This window comes from Hylaeus volcanicus, chromosome 3, assembly GCF_026283585.1.
Source record: "Hylaeus volcanicus isolate JK05 chromosome 3, UHH_iyHylVolc1.0_haploid, whole genome shotgun sequence".
NCBI classification, from domain to species: Eukaryota; Metazoa; Arthropoda; class Insecta; order Hymenoptera; family Colletidae; genus Hylaeus; species Hylaeus volcanicus.
Window position 1 is genome coordinate 14183738 of NC_071978.1, and position 22749 is coordinate 14206486.

The 22749-nt window shown below is 33.2% G+C and overlaps 1 protein-coding gene, 1 long non-coding RNA gene and 1 other non-coding gene across 3 annotated transcripts in view; all 3 read right to left on the bottom strand.

Annotated features, from left to right (window-relative positions):
* Positions 1–17705, bottom strand: part of LOC128873229 (serine/threonine-protein phosphatase 6 regulatory ankyrin repeat subunit A-like) — a 51881-nt gene extending 34176 nt beyond the window's left edge. Inside the window, exon 1 of the mRNA XM_054116634.1 lies at positions 17606–17705. Coding sequence (XP_053972609.1) covers positions 17606–17632 — 27 coding nt within the window. The 5' untranslated portion in view covers positions 17633–17705. The remainder of the gene's footprint in view (positions 1–17605) is intronic.
* LOC128873235 (uncharacterized) lies at positions 4246–8322 on the bottom strand. The gene is made up of 3 exons (XR_008456363.1): positions 8215–8322; positions 6085–6182; positions 4246–5694 (listed from the first exon to the last, which is right to left on the bottom strand). It is a non-coding gene; the product is annotated as an uncharacterized LOC128873235 (long non-coding RNA).
* Positions 9335–9527, bottom strand: LOC128874494 (U2 spliceosomal RNA). Its single transcript, XR_008456656.1, has one exon. It is a non-coding gene; the product is annotated as a U2 spliceosomal RNA (small nuclear RNA).
* Positions 17706–22749: the final 5044 nt, after the last annotated feature.

Consider the following 22749-nt stretch of genomic DNA (forward strand, 5'->3'; position numbering starts at 1 on the left):
TTATACGCGTAAGAGACAAGTTCGTCAATTTTCAATATTTTTAAAATTTGCTTTTTCCCTATTCTTTAAAATCGTTGTACCCGTTTTCACAGCTTTTCAATATTGAGGTACAAACGAAACGAAAAGCGGTACAAACGGGTACAAACCATTCTAAAAAATTCAGGAAAAACAGATTTCAAAAATCTCAATGTCAGGTGCTGGCCATTTTTTTAATTTTCTTTATTTATTAACTGATGAAGGTACAAAGGAATCTATTGTTGATACAATCAAGTACAAACGAAATACTATCATTACCACACAAAAAATTAATTTATAAAAAGTCGGGTGTCAGGTTCATACAGCTAATGTGCAGTGGTGATTTCATTGTCAAATTACTCGTCTTTTTGTGATTGTCAGTATTCGTAGCACAATTGGATACAGTATAAAATTTTGAAAATGAATCTATTGAGGTACATTAACTCTAAAATTTATAATTTATAAATTTATATTCTCTAGATATTTGAATTAATAGTTCTGTGCACGTTCTCGTGCATTTCTATCAATGACCAATGGACAGTGTTCCGACACTGTTGTAAGAATTCCATATGTAATTGTTAGAAAAAGTTGCTGTTCACAGTAGCACGATTCAAAGTCAATGCAGTTTAATGGAGGTTAATTTGAGTTATTCAAAGTCAAATAAGAACAGATTACGAGCTGAATATCTAAAAAAAATTGATGTCTTTTATGCTACTATAAAAAGTAAATAGCTTCATTTAGTAAAATGAGGTTTACCTTGAGACCTCATTCGCGCCTCCACCAAAAAACGTTAGTGCTACTATAATACCTCCTTCTTATGCCGTGAAACTTCTATGTACAACACTTTTTCATGTGTGTGAAGTTAGCCTCGCACTTTTCGAATTTTCGATTTTTTTATATTGCGCTACATTGTGACACGTTTGTGCCGTAAATCGCAACTCTGTAAATCAAAGCGTACTCAAGAAAATAGAACAAAAAAAAATTTTTGATAGCCCCCACCGTTTTTTGTTAATTTTTGTTGACCCTCGAGCTAATCTCAATTTTTAACGCATATATCTCGTGTATTGTAAGTAGCACAATTTAGCACAACATGCAGAATTCGATTATCTGTCGCCGTTCGCAAATTGTGCGAATATTACATTTTTTATTCTGTTACGAGCCAGGGCGATAGCGACGCGCGTGTGAGCCCTGCGAGTGGGTTGAATTCATGAATCGAAGAAGATACGATTAGTCCTGTTTATTTCAATGGATCCAAAGATTCAGGATGGAGTAGAAATCGCAGACGACTCTGACGTGAAGTCAGATAGCTGCTGGGAATTGGTATCTTCCAATTAAGGGTAACCGTAGGATCGGTATCTCCCAGTAAAGGGTAACCGTTGGGAAGGTTAGGTGAAGAATAAGAAAGGACAGATTGGTATCTCCTAATTAAGGGTAACCGTAGGATCGGTATCTCCCGGTAAAGGGTGACCGTTGGGAAGGTTAGGTAAGGATTGAATCGTATCGTTGGAATATAATACGCGTCGTGGATAAAGCCTCGCAACTATTAATTCTAAACAAATAATAACTCGAGCGGTAAAGTTATTATGTTGTGGGGTCGTTACACTGGTTAGGATTGCTTATTCCAATGGTGAAGGTTTAATAACGATTTAACAGAACTTTTAAGGTTAACAAATGATTATATATTCAAAACTGAGTAATTCTAATAATACAATTGTACAGTGTCGTGTTGTCGCGGTTAGTGTATGAATTTAATTACCTAATTGTTGCACGGTGTTAACGCACTGGCGATGCGGGGGTCGAGAATGCTTCTATGCCGTAACAGATTTTGTACCGTCCTCGCGGATATATATGGTTAATGTTGATCGAAAGGGATCTGAAGCCCGATCTCACTGAAGCGCAACTCTGAAGACGATCGACGTGACTTTACCAAGTAACTCTTTCGTATTAATCCCCCGAGTAACGAAAATCATAGGTTTATATACCCCTAGATATTGGTGGGGATACGTCAGTGATTCCCATATATAGAAATTTGGAGGTTGAGATTTTCGTTACTCAGAGGTGAACATCTGTGGGGCTTTAGGAAAAGTTTAGATAAAGGGTTACCCACGCAATGCAAGTTAAAAGATGATTATGAGAAAAGTATGGTACAGCTGCAGGGTGCACTTTGGTAAGAATCCACATTCCAAGGGGTAGATAAAATAAATGAACGCGAGCTTCGAAAAGAACGGGTGTGCATACGTAACAATTCCTTAAAATTCAACATTTTTTATCTGCAAAATGAGTAGAGATAAGGAGTTTCTATCAATGTCACAATGTAGCCCACGTTAGTACGCATCTTTCTATAGAAAAAAAAGTTTGTTTCGACAAAAATGCGGGGCTAGTATAATTTTGGTTTTATTTCTTTTCTTAATTGTTATTGATGTTATCGATCTCTTATTTACGGCACAATTCAGCACAAATATAGCACAATACGGCACAAAAAAGAAAAACTGAAAATTCGAAAAGTGCGGGGCTATCAAAAATTTTGTTTTCTTCTATTTTCTTGAGTACCCTTTCACTTACAGAGTTGTAGTACACAATGTAGCGCAATTTAAAAAAATCAAAAATTCGAAAAGTGCGGAGCTAACTTCATACACATCACTTTTTCCTGTGTTTAAAAATAACAATAACATTTCAGGTGGACAGAGTTTCTGATCATCAATAAATAATTCTGATGATGTCAAAATGAATTATTAATGTTGCAAGTATCTTCAAGATACTCTAAGAAAACAAGCTTTTGTTGAAGAAAATCTATGGATAAATACCGGAGTTAGGAACAATTGAAATTAAATATACAAATTTTGTCAAATCAAATAGAATAACAATATATATTCCATGCCCATAGCCAACGGTATAGCAATATAAAACTTACGACTCAACACTCATTTTGTAAATTTTCGATCAATTAAATAAAATGATTAAACACGACACAAAGTTAGCACTAAGAAAACATGAGAATAGCAACACTCAAATTACAACTTAGTTAATTACTAATTAACTAAGGCCATAATTATTTTTAATCGACATGAATTAAATAAACGTTTCCTATATAAATAGGAGAAAAATACATAAAATAATTTTTGGAAAAAAAATTTAACCGACTTCGAAAAAGGTGCAGTGAAAAGTATGAAATAATTTCTAGTCAATTTATATGAATACGCACTAGCTCTAGATACAATTGCTTAAAAGTATGGGAAAATGCAGTGAAAAGAGTGAAATAATTTCTATTTAAACTGCATTGTTATTCACCATCGTTTGATGAATTTGGTTAAATTATTAAATACATCATATTAAATGCAATGCACTTTTTTCGGAGGCGGCGCAGATGTAAAAACTTTTTAATTCCGGTTTGGGTTAGCTTTTGGTAGAGGCGGCAATATTGAATGCTGTCAATGTATACATGTTTATTGTCTATGTGGAATTAATAGTTAATGTATATAGTATGTACACGGAAATATAGTTTGAGTAGATTTGAGGCTTTTTTGGAGGGGAGGAGCGGCAATATTGATTAGTGCTAATGTATAAACTCTCCCCATGGAAATACTGTATGAATAGGTTTGGGATAGTATTTGGTAGGGGCGGCGATATTGAATAGTGTTAATGAATATGATGTCTAAAGTTGATGTAATGATAGCAATAATTAAAGACCATATTTTTTGTTTGCCCGACAGAAAGTTAAACCAAGTTTGGCAATTTTGAATATACTTAATTTTACATTTTGCGCCGCCTTCCCATACTTTTAAACAATTATATCTAGAGCTAGTGCGTATTCATATAAATTGACTAGAAATTATTTCATACTTTTCACTGCACCTTTTTCGAAGTCGGTTAAATTTTTTTTCCAAAAAATTATTTTATGTATTTTTCTCCTATTTATATAGGAAACGTTTATTTAATTCATGTCGATTAGAAATAATTATGGCCTTAGTTAATTAGTAATTAACTAAGTTGTAATTTGAGTGTTGCTATTCTCATGTTTTCTTAGTGCTAACTTTGTGTCGTGTTTAATCATTTTATTTAATGGATCGAAAATTTACAAAATGAGTGTTGAGTCGTAAGTTTTATATTGCTACACCGTTGGCTATGGGCATGGAATATATATTGTTATTCTATTTGATTTGACAAAATTTGTATATTTAATTTCAATTGTTCCTAACTCTGGTATTTATCCATAGATTTTCTTCAACAAAAGCTTGTTTTCTTCATAAAAGTGCGATCTATACGTAGACAATAAGAAATTGGACATCATTTGACAATTCTATTTTTCCATGGCGATGGAGGAAATAGTCGTGTTCTATTTTAGCCGAAAAAATCAAAGTTTCTCATAAATACTGGCTCGTAACACTTAGACTATTGAACCGATTGGAAAATATTGTGAAAAACAATTATTGGAAATTCGATTACCTTTAAAATGGCGTCTAGCGTGACCCAATCGGACATTTCTAACTCGAGATATGGTCTAAAATGTGAAGGTATGTCAGAAAAAAATCGAAAAAAATTCAAAAATTCATATAAAAAAAACCTATGCATAGAAAAAATTTGTCTTGCGATTTTCGAGTTTAGTAGGCCAAAATACATAAGAACAAAATTGTGGCATTGAATGTACATTTTATTTTTTTATTTTGTAAACTAGATAACCTACAGGAAGGGTCCTTTTAGGAACTTGAGAGGTGTTACGAGCCGGAGGGGGCGGCTGCGTAGCCGGGGCTTTTCTATTGGAATATGGTTTTTTTGTTAATGGCTTGACCAGTGTTGTTAGGGTGGCACTAGATGCCTTGAGGAAGTAGACGCGGAGACGAACCCACGTATGGCTAACGTGGGGAGCCGCAGGAAATGTTAGTATTAGGCCTCGTAACAGTTTTTTGATGTACCTCGAGCGGCAAAGGTACACCTTAGTGGATACTGGACTTGGTATTATTGATCAACACTAATTAAAAATGATTATACATATATTCTGATATGCACCGGGACTTACAATTGTTATAAGGGTAATTGTCGCGGTGTACTAATGGTAAGTTATGTTACAAATATGAACTGAGTTTAAAATATAGTTTCGATTCCGCGAAGCTAGAATCTAATCCTTCTCGGTTTTCACGAACGCGAGCAAACGGGGGACGACTACAACGACAAAATAATGCCTAACAGTAGACTACGTACTGTATGGTTAAGATTTTGCTCGAAGGGGACTTGAACCGATCTCACTAAGTTTCCTCGTGTAGAAATATCGTAAGAGCACGCACAGACGTGTACAGAACCCTTTCTAGACTTTGTCTAGACCCGATATGCCTTCGTCGTCACCCTTTTTATACCCAAAAATCATAGGCCAAGGGGTGGCGGGAAAGTACATTGCACGATTCCGAGATTTCCGAGGGACTACGCCCTAGCTTCGCGTTGGTCTCGAATTCCTATGCCTACGCGAAGAATACCGGGTGCGCACATCCGACTCCAAATAAGGAAATTTAGAACGGGAACGTAACAGAGGGTAGGCCATAGCCTAAACAAAAACTTTCTCTTTCGTTATTCTGCAGTGACAGATATAACGTTGTGCATTTATTCTCAGTACATTAATTTTTTAGATAAAAAGATATGTTGCTGTTTAGTAAATATTCCAACAAAAACCATAAGGATCTGGTCATCGTCCTGAAAGAGAAAGAAATTCATTAAATAAATAAATTTATCGTGTTATATTTTTCATATTGCAATTTATGTACAATCGCTTTTAAGTAAGTATGTAATGAACTGCTAATCGAACCCCTCGCAAGCAGTATGTATCAACTTTACATGTAAAATTTTGTAAAACTTTGTCAAAACAATCAACTTCTTAATAATACTCTTAATTAGCCCGCGGATCTTTATGCAAAATGAAATGTTTGTAAACGTACCTAGATAAATTGAATTTAAATAAGAATTTTAAAATGACATGTTGCTGTTTAGTAAATATTCCAACAAATCTGATTATCGAAGCCTTTGAATAGCATACAGGAGTAAAATATCATCACCAAATGTATTATTTAAATTATTTTTTCATACATGCCGGATTCAGAAGAACTTGAAACGACCAAAGTCTGCATTGTCGAGCGAATATTCGGCTACCTTGCGTGCGTCACAAGGCACGACACGAGGTTTTCCTGGAAAAATGTATATTCAGTGTGCTCCATGTTTTAGAAACTCGTTCAGGTGCAGAAAAATTCTCTCGGCGTTGTTAACCATGCGGCAGTTCACGGTCATGCAAGTCGGGAAGACGGAATGAAAGAAGAAAAATATGAAACTCCCGGAGACTGGTCTTCGTGATGAAAAAAACAAATAAAAGACATACTCTCTTCCTTATAGCAAGCAACTTTTATAAAACTCACTAGTGAATCTCTTTCGTGAAAAACGAAGATATCGTTACAATTTCGACGATGTAATGAAGTAATAAACAAGAAAATCTTTAGTTTTTTTGTTTAAGGAGTTAGTCGCAGTCAGGAAGAGGAAAAACGACATTTCTTTGTGATTTTTTTTGTAGTTATTAAATAATAATTTGCATAAGTAACAATTAAGTATATTATAAAGCATGTTTTAAAGAATTTAAAAACATTTTTTGTTTTAAGGAACGTTTAATTTATATCGTCATAACAGCCGATGACGTAGACGATGATTTAAAAATATAGGTTTGCGGTGAGCAAGATTTCTCTACACTGGTTTACCTGAAAACAAAAACAAAGGTAGATTTCGAAAATAGATTAGTCTAGCGGGCCACTGAACGAAGGATTTTGGAAAAAATTAATTTAAAACAAGATGGCGTTCATTTGAAGTTGATTCTCAATTTTTTCACTAAAATTAAGCGATTCAATGCAGGATAAAAAAAAAGTATACAAGAAAATAAAAAATCCTTCGATCAGGGCCCCGTTGGTCTAAAATATTTTCTAAATCTACCTTTAGTTTTGTTTTCAGGTGCACCAGTTTGAAGAAATCTTGCTCATCGCAAACCAAGCGGTCACCCACGCCATCGCCTGTTAGGACGAAACGAATTAACCTATTTTTAAAACAAACATTCTTTTATAGTTCTTTGAGACATACTTTGTAATATATTTACATTTCATTAATAAAAATTATTATTTAATACCTTACAAAAAACACACAAGCAACTGTCCGTTTTCATTTTCCTGACTGCGACTAACCCCTTAAGGAAAAAATTGAAGACACTACAATGCATGCAAATTCGTAATATACAGGATCTACCTGTTAAGATATGTCACCTTTTTTTTAGGTATTTCTGGTAGTGCAATTAAAAAATGTGTTAGACAAAAGTTTATCAGTTCTTGATGAGCTACATGTTTGAATATTTCTAAATCTGAACAAATATTTTTTACGTAAGAAAGTAAAGGTCACTTTTACTTTTTAAAATGGTAACATGTTTTCGACGTCATGGAGTCGTTGTTGACGTCGAGACGAATTCAACGGTGTATTATACAATAATACTACGGTATTGTCCGTAAAAGAACAAAGTATTCAATTAGTATTCAAGTATATAATTAGTTTCTATAAAAATTCATGTTTATAAATTATGTATTAACATTAATATATTTTCATTGGAAAATGGTAGTCAATTTTCACGACAATTTGTGTATTTAAAGTACATATTAAACTACGAAATACGTATTATCTGAAATTTTGTTTTCTTGCATTATACAGGGTGTCCCAAAAGTCGGGGAGGAGCCGTAAATGGGGGGTAGCTGAGACGATTCTGAACAACAATTTCCTTTGCAAAAATGTCGGATGGGGCTTCGTTAAGGAGATATTAAGCGAAAACCCCGACCAATCAGAGCGCGCGTAGACCGTTGGAGCGGCCGCGGTAGCGAAGGCTATGTGCTAAGCGCGGCCGCCCTTGTACACGAACAAGTGACTCGACGTGCATCAAAGGACATTGACGCTGCCGCCTAGCGCGTACCCTTCGCTATCGCGGGCGCTCCAACGGTCTACGCGCGCTCTGATTGGTCGGGGTTTTCAAATAATATCTACTTAACGAAGCCCCATCCGACATTTTTGCAAAGGAAATTGTTGTTCAGAATCGTCTCAGCTATCCCCCATTTCCGGCTCCTCCCCGACTTTTGGGACACCCTGTATAAAATTATCCTATTTGTATTGTACTAACATTCTGTGCGAAATGGAAATCCTTACCCGTAGAATCTAAGAACAGGAAAACTTGTATGTCGTTCTTAATAACACAAAGGTGTGTATTATAAAAGTGTTGGTATTCGATTCTTCAGTAATGTATTCCGAGAATGTTTCCACATTATAAAATGTTGATTCCAATTCTATAAGTCGAAAGTAGTGAGAATATACTTTAAATATACATATATGAATATATAGAAATAGTTTGGAATTGAGATATACTTTTTATACGTTTCTCTTAAAAAATTGCCAAATATATCATCTACTTTTCAGGTGCTATACATTAGGAAAACTAAGAATAAACTAGAACATTGATTCATTAAATATATATTTAAAGAACATAAGTTTCAATTATATAATAATCGTATAGAGCTTTTTACAATTGTAGGATCAAGTTACGGAATCCAATTACATGTACGTAATGAAGTTCTGAGCAATTTGGTTATTGTTGCACATGTCGCAGGAAATATAAAGAAAGTAAGTGATTTGATCAAATCCCTTAACTGTTTTAGTGAAAAGATGAAATAATATGATTTGATCAAATCCCTTAACTGTTTTGGTGTAAAGATGAAATAATATTGTTTAGATATTTATTTAGTAAATCATGCGTTATTAAAAGTACAATAGGTAATACAACAATACTCATAGAAACATAAATTATTTATTCGAGACTAATTAGCGGTACTAACGGTACTAACGAAATAGGTACTTCATCTGATATTTTAAAAAACAAAAAGAATATTTTTAAGGAATGTAATTAATAAATAATTTATGTTTCTACGACTATGTTGTATTACCTACTCTTCACTTAATAACGCATGATTTACTAAATTAATACTTTTAATATCTAAACAATATTATTTCATCTTTACACTAAAACAGTCAAGGGATTTGATCAAATCACTTAGTTTCTTTAGGAAAATGGACCTCACAGAGTTGTTATTTTAACATCCTCCCGTGAATTGATTCATCTACTTTAGGGATTTGATTAAATCTCTATTTTTATCATTACCCTGTGGCATACACATAAAGTTCAATTATCTATATAATTGAATGATAGGAGGAGAGTTTTGGAATTTAACCTGAGAACAACAGTTCTATTTCTGAAAAATTTATGTTTGTATTAAGTCATTGAGCCAATCCTGGCGGCACTGCAATGCCAGGCTGACTCGCGACAGAGGTGGAGCAAGCTCCAACTGCTCCGTCAATTTCCAAAAATCAGATTAATATTCTGACTCCCCAATGGGAAGTGTATCAGATATTAAGCTGATAAGAACAGATACTACACTTTGATCTTAGCCATAAGGCCGAGAAGCGATACCTATGTTAGTTTCTGAAGCTGACTTATATATTCCAGATGACTTTTCACGAGCGAGAATATGCACCGCGTAGCGGAAGTATCGCAAAACACGGCCGTTCGAAGATTCAAACTTACAAACCAGCAGCACTGTATCATGGGAATACAGTTCCGCAGGAGATTATACAGATCATTGTCTGAACAAAGATTGTTAATCATAAGGTAACTATTGTCAGAAATTAATTTTTAGTTATTTCAGCTAATAGATATAAAGATATAGACAAATTTCTCGCGATTACTGTGTTCGATGAATACTTATTCTGAACCGTAATTGTTATTAATGTTTAATCGAACACTGAATTGTATTGCATGTATCACAAATGTTTACTTATGTCGGAGATATTAAGTTTTAATTGTTCCAATCAGTAGATATTAAAATATAGAGAAATATCTCACGATCACTTATTGAAATTTTATTCTCAACTTTTCATATTCGGAAATATTACTTTCTCCAAAAACATTAGTACTATAATCTGAAACTTTAAAATGCATTAAATATATACATCTCCGAATTAATGGAATATTTACAATGCATATAGTAACATTCAGTTTTCGATTAAATATTAATAAGAATTAGAATTAGTATTCATCGAAAACTGTAATCGTGAGAAATTTGTCTATATCGTTATATCTGTTAGCTGAAATAACTAAAAATTAATTCCTGACAATAGTTCCATGAATTATTAACAATATTTGTTGAAGATCGAGAATATGACTTTGCTGTAACGCATTTTCTACAAATGTTCAAAATCATTACTAACCAATAAGTAACTAGTTTGTGATTTTAGTAACCAACCAATTACGTTTCTTTTGAATAGCTTAGTGTGTGGATGATCTAATAGTTTCCGAAATATTGGACCACATAAGTTTCGTCCTTCATCGCATTCCTCCTCCACTTTTCAAGCTATGTAACGGGACATTTTTATTCTGTTACTACGCACCCATTTCATCGTCATCCACCATATACAGGGTGTCCCAAAAATGTTGTAACACCTTGAAAGAGGTGGTTCGGGAGGTGATTTGAAACAACTTTTTCCTTAGCGAAAATGTTGTCCAAGGCTTCGTTGAGGAGATATTAACAGAAAACCCCGACCAATCACAGTGCGTAGCCTTCGCTACCGCGACCGCTCCACCGGCATACTCGCGCTCTGATTGGTCGGGGTTTTCTCGGGCAACATTTTCGCTAAGGAAAAAGTTGTTTTAAATCACCTCTCGAACCACTCCTTTCAAGCTGTTACAACATTTTTGGGACACCCTGTATAAGGGGACATGAATTTCGGCTGTTCGAAAATACAAAGATTTCAGCAATTTTACATTTCACACTTTTATAAGAGAAATCGGTAATTTCACACTTCTGCTTTTTATAAGTCTCAAAGATAGCCAAAGAGAAGCCTTGAATCGATTACAAAAACAGCATCCAGTTTAAACGATTCCAAAGCAGGCTCAGCTGCCGCGCACTAAATCTTATGCGACGTGTGGCGTTCAAGAGGAAGAAAGGAAGATGAGTGATAATGACCAAAATACAACGGATGAATTAACACAAAAAAGACGAAGACGAATCTGTGTGTTAACGAGACGAAATACCTTGAATATTTTACAGTCGTAGCAATCATTGCTGAAAAGTGCATGCGTCAATTAAAATGTATTGCAGATTGATTTGCAAACAATCGTTCGTATATGTATAATTTGTAAGTTTATTAGGCAGGATATTCCTGAAATCATATAATACCTACATACAGTCAGTCTCATAAGTATTTCACCCTTCACGTTTATTGAATAAATTTTTCTAAGTAAAAGGATAGATTTGATGTTTTCAAATACATGTTTCATTACACATATGTGCATGAATAAACTTTACACGTGTATGCATATTTATAAATCAGTAATTTATTTGTAAACATCAAACTTATCATGTAATTGAAACTTCATTAGACATAGAGGGTACGAATACTTATGGGACTGACTGTTAATGAAAATAATAATTCATATATTTTAAAATATATATCCTCCATTATACAGATATTAAAATTGTACAATTTTAAACAATATTTCTGCTAATTTTTATGAAAGTTAATCTATGCGTAACCGTAATCTCTTGATCGCATGTTGGGGTGAATGTTTCATCAATTTATCTTGGTACTCCTTAAGAATTAGTACCAATTTAGCACATTAATCTATATTAATCAACAGTGGATTAAAGTTTATAGAGGATCATGAGCAAAGTAAACGAGTTACCCTAATTTCATTTTATAAAAATTAACGCATAATATATGTACATCGAGATTAAATACTTTTAGCATACGATGTACGTAGGTACTAGTCATTAGTAATCATATTCAGTTAGTTCATACATGTACATGTGTACATGTGTTCGTACGGAAGACACGTAAAAAATATTAAAAGTTATACTAGAGTTATATGTTATATATTATATGTTAAGAGTTATGAATATAATGATACGCAAGAATAATTAATTTAGAGACGCGGTAGCGTCTCGGCGCCAAGTACGTGAAAAATTATCCGTCACCGCGGATAATGCCTTAAATTTAAAGGCATTTTTCTGATGTAAACCGCATATAAGCTTTCGAATAAAACCAGAATCAATAAAATCGGTCCACGTACAACTGAGATATCGTAATATCATGTCATGAATCTGTCAGAAACGGTATTTTTCGTATGATTTCCCTGTCGTCAACCCTTAGCCAATAATGCCTTAGTCGTTCGTCGACTCTCGGAATCATTCGGTTCAGCATGGCTCGTCGGCCATCGAGCGTCGAGAGTCGATATAGATGTCATCATTCATAACCTACCAAGTGTCAAAAGATTTTACACTATTGCATTATTAATTATATTTATATCAGCAAAATGTTTTCAATTTAGACTTTTCTTGTAGGGTTTAATAACAAATTGCAGCCAGTGTTGTAAAGTGTTGATCGATCTTGATTACAAGGTAAAGTTGTCAAAATCTGAATTGCCAGATACCTTTATTCATACAGAAAACTGTTTTTAATATAGATCCATACCACCAAAGTGTTTTGAGTTTAGACTTTTTATGCAGACCTTATATAAATGAAGGGAACCACAGGCTTGGAGGTTATTCGTTAACAAATTACAGCAACTGTTGTAAAATGTTTATCCATTTTCATTACAAGGTAAATTGTCAAAATCTGAATTGTCAGGTACCTTACAGACTAGATCCATACCACTAGTGTTTTTAATTTAGACTTTTTATGTAGACCTTATAGAAATGGAGTCATTTTCTCATTTCATCATTAACATTAAAATTTTTTGCAGCTAGAAAAAAAATTGCAGGTATATATAATTATTTATAAATTGAACGAATAAGTGTTTATAATTAGTAAATTATATGAAATATATATATATATATATTCGCTTTTGTTACCCACTCTCCCTTTCTTTTACTCTATTCAATTAAAGAAACAAATAATAATTTAGACTTCTTATGTAGAGTTTACAGAAATATCAATTTTATTTTTATAAATTTAAAATAGATTCTATATAATAAATGATTTGTAAAAAGAAGTGAGATCCGATAAAAAAACTTCAAAAAAGTAAAAAAATTACGCCAAGTACATGAATAAGTGGAGGACTCAAGGAGTTATCACTGAAAAATAGGAGATCCCCATAAAAAACTACAAGAAAATAGAAAAAGATGTGAAATCGAAATAAGCTGCCAGATGATTTGCCTAGATTTCCGCGGACTGGAAGTCAAATACTTGGCGTGGTCAGGCAAGGCATTCTTAGATCATCAATACCCATACTTTCTCTCTCACAGACTTTCAGATAATTTGTCAATTTAAAACTCTGACAATATTATGAGTACACTTTCATTGTTTTGCGTTTTAAAATAATTCTTATTCATCGACACCTTGACCTTGTCTGGCCACGCCAAGCATTTGACTTCCAGGCCGCGGAAATCTAGGCAAATCATCTGGCAGTTTATTTTGATTTCACATCTTTTTCTATTTTCTTGTAGTTTTTTATGGGGATCTTCAATTTTTTAATGATAACTCCTTGAGTCCTCCACTTTTTCATGTACTTGGCGTAATTTTTTTACTTGTTTGAAGTTTTTTATCGGATTACATCATGGCTCGTAGTAATGCATTAAATATGTGTAGGAGTTGGGCACTGAGTTTGCCTCTGAACTCGCGCGGCTATCGATTATCGTGAGATAACCGATCGAGCGCAACGAACGTAGCAATCGGGAGTAGGTTTTGAAGTGGTTGTTTTGTAATCTGTCATTGCAGAGAACCCTAGTAGCACAAAAATATTGGTTAAATATTTTTTTCAAATATCAAGGAAATATTTTTTTAGCCACACTGTTTAGGATAAATAAAATGTTTTTTTGAATATTGTATACATATAAAAAAAAATATGAAACAAATATTAAATGAACATGAATTAAATGTGCTTAGAATGTACATGAAATATTTAAAACACATTCAGGGAATATAGAAACAAGATGTAAGAGATGTGAGTTCAATATTCCATACATACTTGGGAATATGAACTAAAATATTCATGCAATATAAAAGAAACGCTTAAAAGATATTTGGATAATGTGAAATTTATGTTTAGAAGATGTGTATTGAATATTCGGACAATGTTAAATAAATTTTGAAAATTGAGATTTAAAAAAAAAGGAATTGAATTTTACATTTTCTTTCATTTATTGGTAGATTTTACTTTACCATACTTAACACTGCTGTCAAGAGTTTTACTATATAACATCTTTGTATTTCAAAATATATTGGGTTAAACTGTTATTACATCTGTTCTTTCCTCAATACCCATTGGTCTGAATCCTACATATATATTCGTACCCAGATAGCACCGGACGTCCCATGGACGTCCATTTTATGTCCAATTTACGTCCAAACGTCCGACGTCCGTTGTCGGACGTCCGGTCGGAACGTCCTGCGAACGTCCATGGGACCTAAATTCTATACGTCCCAGAGACGTCCGGCCGGAACGTACTACGAACGTCCATGGGACCTAAATTTTGTACGTCCCAGGGATGTCCGCCCTGAATTTTCTAGATTTAGGGATAAAAAAATATTTATTGCTTCTTCTGAAGGAAATGTAGTTTTCACTTGAACCCTTTCTACGAAACATTATTGAAGCGATAACGAGATTTTATTTACATTGAAGTACATTAATATATTGTGTACGTATTCAAATGGAGAATAATTTTTTATTTTGTTCATGTTTTATCAAAATGGCGGCTTGGCAGACGATTTAGTGGAGTGTCTTAATAATAAATGATTATGCGGTGAGCACGATAACTCAAATCAGGTTCGAACTATAATAGAACAATGAAACAAAACTAATTAGTTTTCTTAGTCTATAGGCTAGTGAAATACATAGCCGTTTTTGAAAATATACATTTTCAATAAAATGGTATCGTTCCAAAGTAAAGTATACAAAATTAGCCTAAAATTGCGAAACCTAAAGTTGGATAAAAAATACAAATATTAATATAATACAAAAATTCTACCTATTTCATTACGAAAACATATGATAATTACATAAAAAGAGATTCAAGTCGATTGATTACAAATTGCCGAGGCTAGAGTGCCAACCGATTTTTTGAAAGTGTTGTTTCCAAAAAAAAAAGTTTAGTTTTCTTACATTCATACGCGGCCCTACTTCTAGAACTCAAATCTACCTTTAAACTTTCGATATTAATTTCTAATTAATGGGATATCATTTTCGTATATACAGGGTGTCCCAAAAATGTTATAACACCTTGAAAGAGGTGGTTCGGGAGGTGATTTAAAACAACTTTTTTTTTAGCGAAAATGTTGTACGAGGCTTCGGTAAAGAGATATTAACGGAAAACACCGACCAATCAGACCGTGAGTATACCGTTGGAGCGCAGCGGACTAGCGCGTAGCCTTCGCTACCGCGACCGCTCCACCGGCATACTCGCGCTCTGATTGGTCGGGGTTTTCCGTTAATATCTCCTCAACGAAGCCTCGTACAACATTTTCGCTAAGGAAAAAGTTGTTTCAAATTACCTCCCGAAGCACCCTGTTCAAGGTGTTACAACATTTTTGGGACACCCTGTAGAGAGTATTTTGCGCAAAAAAATGATTCGATTTTTCTAAACGACCAAAGTGGTTTAACCTCTTGAAACTCGAGAAATTCAAGTTAAAATACTGTTCATAGCGAGTCCTCGCTCCGACTAAAGTTCACAATACTTCATATGATCCGTTTCCTAACAGATAATTAAAGAAATTTGCATTAAAATCATCCACGTGGAAACGTAGAATCACCATATTAGGTTTGATCGGTTGCGTGCATCAAAGTTAAGTAATATCGTCGTCACGCGATTGCAATTTGTCGTTATGTTTATTGTTGGTCACGCTCCCCCAACCGCGCGAGTGATTTATCAAACATGTCGGGACTGGAATAAATCTTTATTGCTAAATCAATGGACGCACATAGCCGACGGTTGCGAACACGAAGGACACGTTGAATCTTTACCTCGATGAATTAAACGCATGGATAAATCGTTGAACGAATGATTCAAAATAAAAATGTTGAACGTTGTCGTCGGTCGATTAATATTTCATGAATTGTGGAGTGGACATAAAGAAGGCTGCAGACGCCATTAAAAATAAATCGTTCATGGGAACGATTACTGAATCGAGATCAGTATCGGTAAATAAAAATGGAGGTGATAATACAGTTTATTTATATCCTAGCATTCCTCGTGTATAGTATAGGATTACCTGGCTGGTGTCCTTTAGGATAAGCGTGTCAGCGAGCATTTGCATGTGAATTTTTTATTAATATTTTAGACTATATGCGCCCCGAGGTTTCACCTGCGTAGAATATTATTCTTATTCACGTAGGTGCAATAATTACTGTAGTATATGTAAGTATGTAGTTGGGTACTTCGTAACAGATGAACGCATTTAACTGGGTGTAGGAGAGAGACAAATTTTTAAGGCCAGGTTACACCAATAAAACGTGTTTTTTAAAATAAATTTTGTTTATAGTAAAAACAATATTTCAGAATCAAACTTTTTACAGCTTTTTAAAGTACATATATTAAACTATTTGAAAAAAAAAATTTTTTTCTTTTTTTTAAATGGCGGCTCTGAAAATGGCTGCTCAAACGCGTCCAATTTTGTTGGCGGATGTCATCATTTCTTGGAAACGAACCATCTGAAAGCAAAAAATAAAACGGTTTCATATTCTGTATCGAATTGGCTATGGTCAGTACTACAACCAAAAATATTCATTGTTATTTAAAAAAGTTATTAACAATTAAAAGTGAAAAAAAAGGGTTGAAAAATTCAAAAGTCCGCCATTTTGTTTTTTTTCGGTAAAAATGTTTCATTGTAGTACCGACCATAGCCAATTCGATACAGAATATGAAACCGTTTTATTTTTTGCTTTCAGATGATTTGTTTCCAAGAAATGATGACACCCGCCAACAAATTGGACGACTTTGAGCAGCCATTTTCGGAGCCGCCATTTAAAAAAAAGAAAAAAAATTATTTTTTTCAAATAGTTTAATATATGTACTTTCAGTTGTAAAAAGTTTGATTCTGAAATATTGTTTTTACTATAAACAAAATTTATTTAAAAAAACACGTTTTATTGGTGTAACCTGGCCTTAAATGTAAATGTTAATGACTAGACTGCGGATCTTTATGCATTTATAGGAAATTTGAATGTGCAAGAAACTACAAAATGCAAACAATATGCAAGAATATAAAAGAGATTGAAAGTAGAGTTCATGTTATAATATTTGCAGAATAAAATAAATTCTTATTTAGGTTCAATTTTTGTAGGTACGTTCGCGAAAATTTTATTTTGCGTAAAGATCCGCAGTATATACGAGACGCGTCTCATCGTGATCCAGTTTTTTGTTTTTTAACAGTCGTTGTTATGGACAAAAATGCACATGAACCACAAATGTATATTAAATAGAATGCAATAAATCAATAAGCATTACTGTTGTACGAACGGATCTTTCAATTTCCATATTAATTTACTACTTACTTGGTTTACATTAAAACGGATCACCATACCGACTGCAGAACTCCACTCAACTGCACGCAATAAATAACAGTCACTTCACCTTTAACTCGACGAATAGAACACTCGCGTTGTGAATTACATTCATAATTCGCTGGCTCTAACTGGCTTCACCCACGTCATTTTCAATCATTATTTGTGCTTTATTGCGAATGTCAATGCGTAACATAAAATATTAGGTTGTCCCAAAAGTTTCTTTCCTTTTATTAATAATTAATACATACACAATATTTTATGTTTTATGTTACATTACAAAATTGTGTACAATTCATTTCGCTTCATTACTGTTACAGCATCAATGTCTAAGAAATTAGATTGTCTATTTATATAAACACTGTCACAGGAAATAATTGAATGCAACTCACGAAAGAAACTTTTAGGACAATCCAATAAAACAATGAATAACAAAAATAAACTGTCCGGTGACGGCGGTGTCGACCCAGCAACGTATCGATTACAAATTAAAATAAACAAGAGTCGAAAGACTCGTTCCGTCATTGTGCCGGGAACAAAACTTTTCAACTGATTTCATTTTTGCTTTCTGAAATTAAAGTAGACAAATTTGATGAATAATCAATGAATAAAGTTCAATATACTGTACATAAAAAAACTTCAGTGGGCCAATTATGGCCCAACGATAGAAAACCGCGAGTATTATTCATAAATAAGAATAGAAAGAACTCATTTTAGAATATAACAACAGGTTATTGTTTGTAACAAGATTTCCACAACGTCTAAGGACAACGTTTAAGCGTTGGCGTGCTTTGGTTGGTCCGACGTAGTATTATTGTTGCAAGTTTCTTGTTAATTAACCAACTATAGTAATTGTTAGCCCAACATTGGGTATTTGTAGGAAAATTGTCATAATTCTTTTAACGTAGATCCTTATTTAGGCATTTGTAGGCAAAAGCACTAACTGTATCCCAACTGATTCCCAACTATTGGAAACCGTTGGCGAACCATAAATGCTACTAGGGAAATATATGGGGCATTCTACGCCAAATTTTAAAATTGTTTTAAAAATTGTTTCAAAATTATATTATAAATGCTTTTTCTTTGTTGTAAAGTATTTTTGTATTTATTTAAATATTCGTGTCTTTACGAATTTCAGTGGCGCTGCTGATTGTTTCTTTACACCGACAGTTTCTTTATACCAACGTACATCGTTTGTTCATTCGTATCATAACCTCCGTCCTAAGGAGTAGCAACCAATTTGTTTATTTAAAAAATACTTTATGTTAATTTTTTTAATATTATAGTCTTATATTCAACTTTTGGATGTGTAATGTTCACCCAACAAAATCTTAATGTTAAGTGTTCACAAAACAATCGTTTATGTAAAATTTTTAAAAGAACACGAAAATAAATAAAAACGTTTGCTATAATTGCTCATAAATAGAATTAACTTTTACTTACTACTTTTAAATCCTTATTCCGAACACTAAAAATATCGAAATCAGTATATAATGAGTGAAAAAAAAGTATAGTGTTAAAAATCGATACTGATAATAATTTATAGCGAAACAAAAATTTTTTAATTTTTATACATCGGAAAAAAAATAGTAATTATGGAAGGCCCACTACCGGACAGGGGTTCAAAGTTGCAGTATGGATAGAAGTTAAAAATAAGGATAGGAAAGAAAATCGAAGGATACAGACACTTTTAAAAACGCGATTGAAAACATGAAATTGAAAAATCTCGATTAAAAACATTTTTAATATTTTTTTTGTATTTCTTTGTGTAAAGGCCATCTATAAACGAAAATTTGAAAACAAAAAAGAATTGAATTTTGACTATTATTAAGAAAGTTATGACCAAAGAAAAACAAAAAAGAGCGTTTTGTTGAAAATTCGATATTTTTTGAACCAGTGATAAAAAAGATGTCAAAATTTACCAGGAGGCTTCTTTTGAAGGGTACTAAAAAATACCAAAAAATTAAGAAAATAAGAAAAAAATGTTTTAAACCGTCCGATTTGGCGTGGAATGCCCCATATCCATGTATGTGTAAGCGTGTTTGTGTACATATTTAAAAATTCACTTAGTAATATTAAAACTATTATTCAATTTAGTCAAACTTCTTCAATAGACATATACGGTACGGATACTTATGAGATTGGCTGTATATTTGAGCAAAGTTCTCATTTAAATAGTAATTTCTAAAGATAAATAAAAAATAAACAACATTTTATACGTTATTCGCAGAACGAAAATTAGAACTTACTAAAACTACAAAATGTTGTATTTCGCTTCTTCAATAGACATAGACGGTACGAATACTTATGAAATTGACTGTATATTTGATCAAAACTCTCCTTTAAATAGTAATTTCTAAGGATAAATAAAAGATAAAGAACAATTTTATATTTATAAACAACATTATCCGTAGAATGAAAATTAGAACTTACTAAAGCTACAAAATGTAGTATTTCGCTATAATCGAGTAACAGCCCGATCGAATAAACGTTACGAATATATCTCCATACGTTGGTTTTATTAGGCCATTCATTATTCCAATCAAATTTTGCTCATCTCTGGCTGGGAGTAAGACAAGTGGTGATCATAGGTCACTTCCAGGTTACAAAGGTTATTGATGCCGTAGAGCTATACGATATCAAGCATACGAGGACAGATAATTATCTCCCGATTGCGAGAAAGCATCATTGCATGACACTACGAAATATAAAGGTTAAGTCTGTTATATTCGCATCACGAGAGGCGCTTATGATGGCATAATTATAGTATACAGTAATTTCCTGGTACTGTTTACAGCAGTAAACAATTTGAAACAATCGACATAGAGCGAAGTCCATCGTTGGATAATTTATTGGTCAAGTTGTTGATAAAGGTAATGAATAATGATGGGCCGAGGTGGAAACCTTGGGGAATGTTCGATGTTACCATAACCTTGAGAAACAGATGATCTCTTACGTAGTTAAACAACCTGAGGTCAAGTCTTCAGATAATTGCGTAGTAAGGTAAGGAAGTCGATTTTAGAACAAAAATTAAATAATTGTTGCATCAATATATATATGCAATTGAATTAAATTCGTCGTAGAGTGTTTTTGCATTAACACGTTTTAGAAAATGCATGGAGGTACAAGGTTATACTTTTCAATATTTATTGTAACGGTAACTTCAAGAATAAAACTAGCTGGTTATTGTTGCTCGTTCGCTTTGCGAGCTCCCGAGTGGGGTTCTTGTTGCTCGCTTAAGGGGGTATCCTGAATTGGAAGGTTTAAAAAAAGCGGTTCTTCGTGAATTTTTTTAGGATGGAAAAAAGAATTCATTCTGCCGAACTCTTTATCCTCTTTTCATACATATTTCAGTAGTCTGTAGAAATTTGTTCAACAAGAAATATTCAAATTGAGTCGACTGTGACGCACATTTGTAGAGCACCTCACAATTAAAACCTCCTATCGGCTGGAAAGATGCAGGTCGTAATTTTGGTTTGACACAAAAAAAGCAAAAGAAATTTTCACTTTCATACATTTTTCTTCTATGTGAACTAAGAAAAATCCGCAAAAATGGTAAAATGTGAAATTACTGCAAGTTTGAAAAAAAGAACGAGTTCATTGGGTGAACAAAATCACATTAACTTGATAAAGAAGTTGTTTAAAATTTTGTTTGTATGAATTTTCTTAGTTCACATAGAAGAAAAATGTATGGAAATGAAAATTTCTTTTGGTTATTTTGTGTCAAACCAAACTTACGACCTGGATCTTTCCCGCCGATAGGAGGTTTTAATTGCGAGGTGCTCTAAAAATATGCGTCACAGTAGACACAATGTGGATATTTTTTGATGAAAAAATTTGTACAGACTACTCAAATATGTATGGAAATAGGATAAAAAGGTCGACAGAACGAATTATTTTTTTCTATCCTCAAAAAATTCACGAATAACCGCTTTTTTCAGACCTCCTAATTCAAGATACCCCTTTAATTCATATATTTATATATGAAATTTTTCATATATTCATATATTCATGTTTATTTTGTGTGCGACCCTTTACGGGCCACATAAGGAACTTCCCGATTTCCGATTACAGCGCCATCTATCGCAAATAAAAGAAAAGGTTTGAAACTAGTGTTTTGCACATGTCTCATAGCCAGCTTTCACAGTGCATGATAAAAAATGAGGTGTTCCATTAAAAAAATCATGTTGACCTTGACGTGACTTTGGCCGGTCCTTTGAAGGTCAAACGGACACGATCGTTCAATAGAAATTTGAAACGCTAAAACATTTCTTTAAACCATTTTTCTCACAAATGTTCCATTTTGGAAATATTTGACTGTTTCCATACTTTTGGAGCATCCTGTATGTATATATATATATACATGTGTTATACATATGCATACAAATGTAATAATAGTAATATATTGTTGCGACGGTATGAAGATGCCGCACTACAGTTCCGAGTTACATCGTCGCGACGCCGACGGTGAGAAGACATTTCGTTACAAGTCTCCAAGATTATCGTTATATTGTTTAAAAGTTATAGTTTGTTAATAAACTTTATATTTAATTAAAACGAATTCTCGTGCTTCAACACCCCGACGCAACCATATCTATATATATTATTTCCGTTTAGTTATTCGGTCATAAATTTATATTCTCCCATCTAGATTGCGTTATTGAGCTAAGTTTTCTTAAAAGAACTAAAAAACTACTGTACCGAATTAGAACAAAATCTAGTCAGCTCTAAGTTAGATTAATACACATCCATTGCATCATCGATCTTTTTGATCTCGCTATTAGTTTTTTAGAAAACGTTAACGAAAAATTTGTTTACATAAGTAGATACATACATACATACGCATGCACACGCACGCACGTGCATGCACGCGCGCGAACAATTTGTTAAAAATAGGCTAAAATTACTCCAATGACATTGAAACATGGAGATCTGCTAAAAAATTGATTTTTCATTTTAGGGGCAAATACAATAACTTCCCTATAAATCGGGAAGTTAATTACTTCTGTGTCAATATATTGTGATCGATTGTATTCAAAGCGAAAATTGTAATGATTTCATGACTTGAAATTATGTGAGATATTTTTGCATATAAAGGAATATTAAACAAAAATTTTGTCATACGTCTATGAATT